Genomic DNA, 12,209 nt, shown 5'->3' with positions numbered 1-12,209 from the left:
CAGTCACTCTCTATTATCACATTACTAGAGGACTTTCCTCTCTTGTAAATATTTTCTCTTCATAATCATAAACCCCTAGAAATCACTATTTACTAAATAATAGGAAGCAAGTCCTATGTTTGTCATGAGAAGTTGGCTCCAAGCCAAGATTCTTAAACAAGCTAAGTGTTGGAAAAAATTGACTTGCCCAGAATTGAAGCCCAGAATGTACAGACTATTTGCTTGGCCGTTTCCCGTTATCTCAGCTGGGCTTATTCCAGATTCTCATTTTATTGTAAATAAAGTTTGAAAGAATTCACATCTTAAAGGTATAAAATAAAATTAGGAAAAGATGGTGACATGCTACAAAATAAAGGAAAAAATTTCTCACCTATAATCTTGGGTTAAAATTTTAATTTTTTGAAATATGTTTAATGTATTTAACAGCTAAATCTCAGGTTGCTCAGGTGCTCATTGAGAAACCAATAACACATTAGTTTTATACATAAAAATATTTATCAAGATATTTCTTTCAACTATTACACAGGCCAGCCCTCTAACTAGGCATCGAGGAACTACTATAGAGGAGAATATAAGAAAAACATGTTCAAGAGCTCAGTCTAACAGGAACAGAGGTTCCACATGGAGCATTCATAATAGACAAGGTAAGAATTGGATGTGTGTCAGTTTTGGATGGTCTCAAATAATATTGCCCAGCACCCTATTCATGTCTAAGAAATAAAATGTGCTGTGTACTCTCTCCCATGGAGAGGCTGAAGAGAAAGTACTCTGGGTAGAGTGAGAGCTCTCTGGAAAAAATAACATGTGACAAATGAGAGAGGGCCAAAGTCATGCTTTTAATTAAAAATTTAAATGTGTCAGGTGTAAGAGATCCCTGGGGTGGAGATAACTACTTTTATTTAAAGAGCACTTTATGTTTAGAAGGAACAGAGTATTTTAAAGGTGGCTTGACTCTCTTTTGATGAAACAAGTGGGTTCATCTACAGTAATTTAAATATTTAAACCACCTATGGTGAGAAAAATCAGGAACACTCCAAATAAGAAAGGTAAATATGAACTACTTTATACTGATATTAAGCTTTAGTGCATATTATTTTTACATTTGAAACTAACATTCAACATATAGTAGCAAAGGTATCATTTTATTTAAGCAGCTCCTATATATTTCTGATTCTATTATATATAATTTACAGTGAAATAATGGTAATAAATTAGAATATTAAATCACTTTGAAGTATTGAAAACTAATAATTGAAGTATTTTTTCTAGGTATAGTTAATGCTATAGGAAAATCTCATTTTGAACCAACATACTGTAACAAATAAGTATTATATTTATGTATTTAGCTTGATATTGTAATAAGAGATTTAAAGTAAAACAATCCATGAAATAAATTTATAATCATTGGGGATTCAAAAAACGTTTATTCTAAAGAAAAAATATAGAAATAAAGACTTTGTTATGTCATGTAAAAGTTTTAAATTTAATATTTTCTTTTAAATTAATTTCAAGGTTTAAGTCGCTAATTTATGTCAAGTGTACAAATATAGCTGAAGCTACGGTAGCTTCCCATATCTGATTGAATTAGAATATTGTTACACATTCCCTGAATCATGTGTATTTATTAAGGGAATAGAGGCATGGATTTAAAATAAAACTATTAGAACATTAAGTTTTATTTCCTTTAATTAATATGAACTTAAACATGTAGAAGAAAAAAGAGTAACATACATAATTTTGTACAGAGAGCACACAGAGTAAATCTCTGCTCTTTCTACTTGTTCCCCTCTTGAGAAAAACATACACCAGTCTTACATGATCTTTATAGTATACATTTATGATTTCATCACCAAAACATTGGGTTTGCACGACTATAAGTTGTGTTTTATTTAGCACTGGAAGTAATTCTATTCAAAGAATGAATGAAATTATTTCTATTAAATGCTGCCATTCGTAACAGTCATACATAAAGATTGGAATTTTTATTCTCTTGCATATCAATCCTTTTTCTCCCTTTTAACAGTGAAGATTCCAATTAAAAAGTGTCTGTTGCTTCACCTAATTTCAGAAGCAAATACTGATCACCACATTAGGTGTGTAAGCGTTTGCTAAGATCTGTATTGTTCCCAAGCAGGACAACGGTCACAGTCCTTACCTCTCAGATCATTTAATATTTGTGAAAGAAAACGCATACAAAAAGAACTAGCCAAATTGCTACACTATGGTTTGAACAGTCATGTGTACTCTTGGTATAAGGTTCACAGAGTAGAGATAATAACATAAAACAAACATATTGAGAATTCATGGAAAATTTGCATCTTAAGAGTTTGATATTTTTAGAACACTCTGATGATTGCTTTAGGATCTCATTTCATTCTCATAATAACCATGTGATACAAAAAAAAAAGTAAATTAGAGAAATATTTTCATGTTGCTTAGAATAGAGAGAAAAATTTAGAAGAATAAAATTTAGTTTTTAATAACAACAATAATAGCTACCTTTATAGAGACTTTCGTAAATGCTAGGACATTTTCAAGTTGTTTCTCATATACAGTCATGTGCCGCATAAACAATGTCACAGTCAATGATGGACCACATATACAACGGTGGTCCCATAAGGTTAGTGTCATACAGCCTAGGTTTGTAGTAGGTTATACTATCTAGGTTTGTGTAAGTACACTCCATGATGTTCACTTAACAATGCATTTCTCAGAATGTATCCCCATCGTTAAGCAATGCAGGACTGTATTAAATGAATTAATTCCTACATCATTCCGAAGCATTGGCACAATTGTAAGCCAATTTTATAGATGAGTAAACTGTGGCATAGGGCGATTAAGCAACTTGAAGAGGTCAGCCAGCAGGTGGTGGAGCCATAATTCAAATCTAGTTCCTCTTGGTAGGACTGTATTCTTTATCCACGACACTATGTTTATGCTAGACAAGGTCCAAACACACCAGGATGGAGCAATGAAAGGCAGGGCTGATACCGATCTTGGGTCAAGAGATGTCTGGGGTGCAATATCTAAAGAGGCACACACTTGCAGGATTGTGCAATGCAGAATCAGCGCTGAGAAGGAGTGAGTGTCTCTTAAATTTTATACCCGAGGAGTCTCACTCACCTTACTCTAGTACCGGCCCCGATAAAAGGCAGGAATAGGAAAAAGTAATTCAATAACTTAAAAGTAATTCAATAAAAAGCAACTCAACCACTCTATTAAATAAAATTTTACGTGGCAATGTGTTACTACCCTGGGGACTAAAGACTTAAGAACATAATATCACATTCATAATTATAGCTGTAGAACCATAACTAATAAATAATCAGATTAAAATTGATAGGCAATTTTGCTGACGTGATCTCATTTAATTATCACAAATGAAGAAGCAAACCTTAGAAAATTTAAACAATAGCTTAATATCACACAGATAATAAACCCTGGAGTTAATATTCAAACTTCAGTCCAATAAAAACAAATAGACACTGACTTACAATCACAAATCTATGCGTACACGATCAAATTATCCATCTTTAGTAAGTTTCAATATCTTTATCTCTAAGGAAAGTGAGTTTAGAAATGGTTATCTGAGGTGTTTTTGTTGAGGAACAACAAAGATAGTGGAGGCGCACACAGCACACAGGGTAAAACACAACAGCCAATATCTCCCCTCCCCACTGCCCACACACCTGCATATGGTAATGAAGACACTCCAGGCCATTCCTGTTTTCCCAGGGTTACCTTCTGTCTTGTTTCCACCTGTATCTGTGTTCCCAGGCAACTTCTCCTGAATAAAACCTTCTTATATTCCCCACTTAGTGTCCTACCAAAAGATACATGTTTTATTTCTCTGTGTGCCTAAAATAAAATTCTGTCTCATTCTTTTTGGTAAACTGCCTAATAATATAAACTGTATAATAAGGACACATATGATCAGGAACATCAAATGCTGGAAGGGAAACGAAGGATTGAAATCGGCAGTTGAAAATATCAGGGGAAGATAATTTCTGATATAGTTCTACTGAAATGTGATAGAGAAAAATCATAGAGAAATACAATAGAATTATCAAAAAGTATAAGTAATTAAAAGTGAGACCATATGGCAAAGCTATGGGTCTATCTCCACAGTTGCCAATTTTTCCAGGGTCTGTGCTGAGCAAGGCATAATTTGGTTTATCCTGGGCTGTATCCAGAAAGTATATGGAATGATCTTAATGGAAATTTCAAGGGAGTTTGTACAATGATAATCCATAGGATTTAAACTGAGAATGTGGGACATACATAAATAGTAACATATTAAATTAGAAGCAATTGCAGTGATCATGAGAACCAATCTTGATGTCCTGATACAATTTAGAGAGCCGACACTGATCCATGAAGGTAAAATGGAAAGTACATGTTGAATTTTCTCTTTCCACAGATGAAACACCAAGAAAAACCACCAGGAGAAAATATAACTGAACTGATGGAATTTGTTCTCTTGGGCTTTACTGATGTTCCCCATCTCCAGTGGTTCCTATTTACATTATTCTTAATCATCTATATCATTATCCTGATGGGAAATGGCACCATAGTTCTAATAACAAAACTGGACCCTGCTCTCCAGGCCCCCATGTATTTTTTCCTTGGAAATTTTTCCTTTGTGGAAATCTGCTATGTATCAGTTACTCTCCCCAGAATGCTCACGAATCTTTGGACCCAGAGAAGAACAATTTCTTTAGTTGCCTGTGCTGCACAAATGTGCTGCATTCTTGTGTTGGGAGCCACTGAGTGTTTCCTTCTGGCAGTGATGGCCTATGACCGCTACGTGGCCGTTTGTAAGCCTCTGCATTATCCTCTACTCATGAGCCACAAAGTTTGTGCCCAGCTGGTGGCCGGCTCCTGGGTCAGTGGAGTTCCCGTCCAGATAGGGCAGACACTTCAGAGTTTTTCTCTGCCCTTTTGTGGTTCTAACCTCATCAACCACTTCTTCTGTGACATCCCCCCAATTCTCAGGCTAGCCTGTGGGGACACCTTTGTGAATGAATTGATGGTCTACATAGTTGCTGTGTTATTTGTCACAGTACCATGTCTATTGATACTTATCTCCTATGGCAAAATTATTTCCACAATCCTTAAATTGCCATCAGCCACGAGTCAGTCCAAAGCCTTCTCAACCTGTTCATCTCATCTTATGGTCGTGACATTGTTCTTTGCATCAGCTATTATTACCTATTTAGGGCCTAAGAAAAGTCACTCAGCAGGAACTGATAAAGTGCTTTCTCTTTTCTACACTATTGTGACTCCCATGTTTAACCCCATGATATACAGTCTAAGGAACAAGGAAGTCATTACTGCACTGAGAAAATTGCTATGTAAATTATTTACTTCATTACAAAATAAGTTATACTTGCAGGAATTGGCTCTTTTATGTTGGTATTGAAATTTCAACAGAAATTTATATTAAATTCTGTTTATCTGTCTATACAATTGTAATTTTTTTCCAAGTTAAAAATTACTTATAATGTCTTGTTATGCATTTATGTACATGTCATCAAATAAATCATCCTATTGGTAATTCTATAATTTTATTATGCAATGTCCTCTGTCAGTAACAACTTCTGACAAGGATTGATGTTATAAACTCAATTGTAATAGAGACTCTGTTATATCACTTATTGGAAACCATATCATTCATTTCCATAGAATTGTAACAGCCACATTAAGAACCACTTTGGCAATGAACATTAAATATATATATATATATATATATATATATATATATATATATATATGTATGTATTTGGTCTAGTAATGACTCTACAAGAAATCATTTCTCAGAGAAAAAAGAACCTTTCCTTGGGGATGTAGTGTTATAAATGATTTTGGTACACTAATAGTAGTGAATATTAAGCATGATTTATGTTTATATCAGATTAAATATTTCTATATAATATAGCCCTATGATATGATAAAAATAAAATGTGTTATTAAAATATTTGCATATGATAAGAGAAGAGATAGTCACGGGCTAATTTTTAAATATATTTTCCTAGAGATGATAGTAGTGAGGGGAAAATGAGGGAAAGGAAATAAGATTTCAAAAAATATATCTGCTATAAAAACACAGATATCACACACATAACTTGTATACCACAAAAACGCATTGAAAATGATCAATAAAAGCATGATAATCGACGTTAATTATGGATATCTTAGAGTAAAATATTCTCTTATTTTCTCTTCTGTTTTACTCATATTTATAGTTTACTACAATGTCTATGTTATTCACATAATCATGAAAAGCAAACAATAAATTTGCAATCATTGTGTATCAGGAAACTCATTATGGTCAATTTCTTGTTTTAATACAATTAATCTTGTTAATTTTCCATATTTGTGCTTATTTAATGAATCCTTTGTATATGCAGGTAACACATCTCTAAGGAACCATGACCTGTCATCAGTACTTAAGGCTAAAAAAGAAAGTGGTGAAGCTTGCGCCTGCTCTTAAAGCTTTAGCCCAGAAGTGACAAAGTCAGTTCTGCTCACAGGTATATAAACAGGCCTATCAGAAACTATGAAAATGATTGGAGATAAGGAAAGAATAAAAGAAAGAGAAACATAATAACAACAAAAAAATTCCAGGAAAATATTCAAGCAGAAATTGGGTAATTCCTGAAGCTATGAGATGTGGAATGGAGTGAGACAGATATTGAGAAGTTCTCTCATTTTCAGTGTTCCTCCTGCCTAATATAGAAAAAAAACAAGCTGAGAGAAAAGAGATAACTAACAAGATGAAGAATACTTATGAAATATTAATAACTCTAATAGATGTGAACTAGTATAAAACTTCTTTTTATAGAAGGGCAAATAAAAGCTATGTTCTTGAAGCACTATGATTATTTTGTGCTAGGTAATGAAGTTCTATACCCCCTCAAAATCTGTGAACAGTACCAAAAATTATTTTCTCAGTTATTTAGATGAATTACAAACAAAAATCTAAAATAGTCACCACTATCAATGGAAACAATATGCCAAAAATTTATTGGTACCACTAATTTTTAAACATGATGAATATGTGCAGCTAATATATGTGCTTTGTAAATTATTAATATCTTTTTTACCAAGATAATCTTTTGTTTATTATTCAAATTGTATTATTCCTAGAACAAGTCATCTACAGTTCTAAGAAACTGACTTAACTTCTTTATAAACACAGACATTTATTTACCTAGGTATTCACTCTTGTGTGTGTTTGTGTATATGTGTATGTGTGCACTTCAGGAGAAGATAAATGCTTTCCTGGACTGAAGCCAATTGATAAGGGAGAAGGGGGAGATCAGCAATATCTGTGGAATCTTTAAGCAGCTTGAGTTTGGGAAGGAAAAAGCTAAATATATTTACAGTTTGAATTTGCATCTGTAGTTATGGATTCTTGGCTGTAAAAGAATATGCAAGGTGTAATGGTAGACAATATAGTCTCTCTTCTTTCTTTTTAAATATGTATATATATGCATGTATATAATACAGTTGTTACTTGGAACAGTAATGTGCCATATGTAACTCTTTTGTTGATAGACTGTTCCTTTAGCTGAAACATTAAAACATTCAAAATAAACTTATTTCAGGCCCGCCCCATGGCTTAGCGGTTAAGTGCGCGCGCTCCGCTACTGGCCGCCCGGGTTCAGATCCTGGGCACGCACCAACGCACCGTTTCTCTGGCCGTGCTGAGGCTGCATCCCACATACAGCAATTAGAAGGATGTGCAACTGTGATGTACAGCTATCTACTGGGGCTTTGGGGGAAAAGAAAAGGGGGAGGATTGGCAATAGATGTTAGCCTAGAGCCGGTCCTCCTCAGCAAAAAGAGGAGGATTAGCACGGATGTTAGCTCAGGGCTGATCATCCTCACAAAAAAAAAAATAAATTAAAAAAAAATAAACATTTCACTAAGTCAGATAATTAGTACAGAGCACATAGGCGGAAGTAGAATAATAAAATTAGAAGATAAAGGGAAGTTGATCATATGGACTAAAGGTAGAGTTAAGAAGAAAGAAATTGTATAAATTATGCAACAAAGTTTTTGGAAAGATAATGCTAAGTTCAAAAGACGATTGTTGAACTTTGTTATAATAAGCCCTAGGCACAAAAGGTATACATATGTATGTATGTATGTATGTTTACCTTTTGTGTGTATGGCAGATGATAGAATATAGATAGATAGATTGATGGATTAATAGATCTATTGATTGATAGGTACATAGATAGTGTGTGTGTGCATGTGTGTGCACACCAACATATTTGTGAGGTTTAATTTCTAGATGGTTTCATGCAACTAATTATATTTCTGATGATTATGGTTGCCATGCACATATACTGATAAATATGATCTGTCTTTGAAGGGCATTATTCTATGACAGACCAAATATTTGGCAAAACAGTGAGTCTATTAATTTATCAATAGGCAGCCCTATACATTTGGTTTCCATATTGAAAGTACATATAAACATTAGAAAACTGTTTAATATCCTAAATCAAATAAAAGAAAGAAACTTCAGAAAATGTTTGCCCTTTTCTCTTTTAAATGAGGTCACATTTAGAATTATAAGTAAAATAAGATAACTAATTTAACAAACCATCTGCTTCTTTCAGTATAAAGAATGATAATTGGAAACATATTAAATAAAATAAAATTAGTTAATTAATTAGAAAATATTTGTAGAGGCTGATACTTTGAAAATCAATTGACTAGCAGCAAGAAGAGATGATAAATAGAAGAAAATAACGTGATCCATGGAGGGCTGATATATAGCTAAATGATGTTCCATGTCTACAAACAACAACAGGCCCTGGAGTCCCAGAAGCCCAAATATTTTTTCATGCATATCTTGAGAATCCAAAGCAGAAAAAACTCTGCCCAAAGGTTTAAAAAAGCAGGGAAATTTTGAAGCTCTTATAGTAGGATTTACATTGGCATGTAGTTAACGTTAAAATAATTTCCATGTTTAAATGTGTAGCCTTCATTTTCTGGAAAACTAGATTTCATCAGATGCCTGCTTCTCTAACATTCTTGAATTTTCCAACAGAACTCCTTGGATCCAAGATCATAATTATATGTTCTGTGAGACAGTGATATTAGGCACTATTACCATTTTATAGACACAGTAATTGATACAAAGAACAGTTGAGTTACTCAAGAATGCACAATTCAGAGCAAATTAGAAATAAAAATCAGTTGTCTTGATTTCTGAACTAATTTCATTATACCATGTCATGTGCTTATGTAAGAGCAGAAAAATAGCACTCCCACAAATATTGTAATCTTCAATACCATCCTTATCACCATGGAAAATGTATTTAATACTTGATACATGCAAGAAAATACATGAGGTAGGTTAAGATATTTACACTCATACATACATACAAAAACAAAGGTGATATAGGATATCATGCTAACTGCTGGAAGGTTAAAATGTAAGCCATTGAAATGAAAATTAAAACTTATAAACCAAACGTTACAATTAAAATACAAGCCCTTATAAAGAGAAACTAATCTGAAGGGGCAAATATCTACAAAGATAATCAAAGCTGTAAAGTGATATAATAGATAAATACAGTCAACAAGTAGTAACAAAAATTTTAGAAATAGACTGAGTATCCTCTGAGTTGCACATTCAAAACAGAAGAGTGGGTGTTAAGTGCAATTTTGTTAAATCTCACAGGTCTTTTTTGCCTAAGATATGTATGATTGATTAGTTCTTGATTTTATCTGTGCTCTCTGATAAATTTCATATAAATAAGAGAAAGATAAAATGGACAAGATTAGTTATGGTTATACTAATTTAAATATAACTTGTTGGCAGGTGGTGTTAGGCATCTTCAATGTGTATATATTAGTCACTGTGATATTGAGTAATTATGTGTGAAGCTTTGTTTTAGCTTTTCTTTTTCCCCTTGTAAGTTTCAAATGTGTTCTTTTAAATTAAGTAGGAGAAAAGTCATAGATGCTTTTTTCATTGCAAATTTGATAAATCAAGTAAGCTATAGCAAAGGATTCTGAGAAGTTGGAAGCGCATTGCAAGAACTGGTATGAAGCACATTGATGAAATATATTTAAAGCAGGATGACAGAGCCAGGTCAGACGTTTGATTGTCAATTGCCGTACACTCTGGGAAGAGCTGGGAAGGAAAGATCCAGATGTTCAGCTCCCTCTGGATACACACGGAAACATTTTCTTAATTCATACTGAGAAAGTGGGTGCAAGGTTTTCATTTTGTTTTTAAATTCTGTTTCATAATGAAACATATGATTTACAATTTAGTTTTGTGTTTACTCCCTCAACACATATGTAGTGTAAGCCTACCATGAAAAAATGAATGTGTCATGAATATAAATGGCAATACCAGCATAATATTTGTAAATATTTGACAAATTGTAAATATTTGACAAATTGACAAATTGTAAAAGATTTCTTCTGTAAATCTTTAAACACAATTCTAACAGTTTAGATTATCTGAACATTGTAAAGATGGGTAAATGTATAATATGTTGTGAAAAAGATTTATCCTAAAGAATAGAGCATTTGAAAATTGATTAATCTGCTTGTTAAAGATGCAGTCACGGGGGCCGGCCCGGTGGCACAAGTGGTTAAGTGTGCGTGCTCCACTGCGTCAGCCAGGGGTTCGCTGGTTGGGATCCCAGGTGCGCACCCACGCATCGCTTGTCGAGCCATGCTGTGGCAGAGTCCCATATAAAGTAGAGGAAGATGGGCAGAGATGTTAGCTCAGGGCCAGTCTTCCTCAGAAAAAAAAAAAAAGAAGAGGATTGGCATCAGATGTTCGCTCAGGGCTGATCTTCCTCACACACACACAAAAAAAGATGCAGTCACAAGTAACTTCAGGCCGGGAACCTAAAAGGCATAATATTTGTAAATGATTACATAATTGTGAATGATTACACTGTCAGTAAAAATGGGTAGAGTGAAATTTAATTATATTTCTTTGATCACTATGAGACAAATGTATTAAAGAGTAGCCCTAAGATCTCACATTGTTCTCTTGAGTAGTAATTTTTTCAATGCTGCAATCACATCCTTGTTCCTTAGACTGCATATCCTGGGGTTAAATGTTGGAGTCACAATAGTGTAGAAAAGAAAGAGCATTTTGTCAGTTCACGTCGAATGATTTGATGTGGGCCTTAAATAGATGATAGTAACAGAGTCAAAGAATAAAACCCCTGCTATGAGATGGGAAGGACAGGTGCAGAAGGCTTTGGACCCATCTGTGGCTGAGGACAGCTTTAGGATGGTGGAAATGATTTTGACATAAGAGTCAAGTAGCAGTAGAAAGGGAATCACGGCAAATAATACAGCAACTGCATAGACACACTTCTCATTAAGTGAGGTGCCCCGCAGGCCAGTTTGATCAATGGGGGGATGGCACAGAAGAAGTGGTTGATTCGGTTAGAACCACAGGAAGGCAGCAAGAACACCTGACATGTTTGCCCTATCTGGACGGGAATTCCACTGAACCAGGCACCAACAGCCAACTGGATGCACATCTTGTGGTTCATGACAAGAGGATAGTGCAGAGGGTTACAAACGGACAGGTAGCAGTCATAGGCCATCACTGCCAGAAGAAATGCCTCTGTGGCTCCCAGGACAAGGAAGAAGCACATTTGAGTGGCACAACACAGCAAACAAATGCATCTAACCTGAGTCCAAAGGTTCCCCAGAACCCTGGGGAGAGTGACAGAAAAATAACAGATTTCAGTGAAGAAAAATTTGCAAGAAAAATATACGTGGGTGTCTGGACAACAGAGTCTACTCTCGTAATTATTATAAGACTATTTCCTGTTAAGATGATTATATAGATGAGAAAGAAAATTCCAGATAGGAACCCCTAAGGTTTGGAAGATCAGAAAATCCCAGGAGAACACATGCCATGACTAAGCATAAATTGCCTTCTGCTATTTGGTCTCTGGGTAACATTTGTGAATATAAGGAATTCAATATGTAAAGTCACATTATCTGCCTGAGTTGCAGTTTGCTCAAATATAATTATGTATGTTGTGCTTTAAAAAATCGCAGTCACTAAGAATCAGTCCTATAAAAATATCTGAATTTGATGTTGAATTGTAGTAAAAAAAATGTTTGTTCTTTCTCTCAAAGTTATCCATCAGAAAACACTCTTATTAGGAATTAGGTATGCTGAGAGATGGCTATATTTT

At 34.3% G+C, this 12,209-nt stretch overlaps 1 protein-coding gene and 1 pseudogene across 1 annotated transcript; one reads left to right on the top strand and one right to left on the bottom strand.

The window, feature by feature from the left end:
* Positions 1-4,396: 4,396 nt before the first annotated feature.
* On the top strand, positions 4,397-5,422 carry LOC106800062 (olfactory receptor 10AG1-like). The gene has a single exon (XM_014779734.2). The coding sequence runs from the start codon at positions 4,397-4,399 to the stop codon at positions 5,420-5,422; it is 1,026 nt and encodes a 341-aa protein (XP_014635220.2).
* Positions 5,423-11,025: 5,603 nt separating this feature from the next.
* Positions 11,026-11,988, bottom strand: LOC106800236 (olfactory receptor 10AG1-like; annotated as a pseudogene).
* Between the last annotated feature and the right edge of the window lie 221 nt (positions 11,989-12,209).

The sequence above is a fragment of the Ceratotherium simum genome, chromosome 34, assembly GCF_057802395.1.
Source record: "Ceratotherium simum simum isolate JZ-2026a chromosome 34, ASM5780239v1, whole genome shotgun sequence".
NCBI lineage: Eukaryota > Metazoa > Chordata > Mammalia > Perissodactyla > Rhinocerotidae > Ceratotherium > Ceratotherium simum.
The sequence above is the reverse complement of the archived record's forward strand: the minus strand, read 5'-3'. Positions and strand labels throughout refer to the sequence as shown.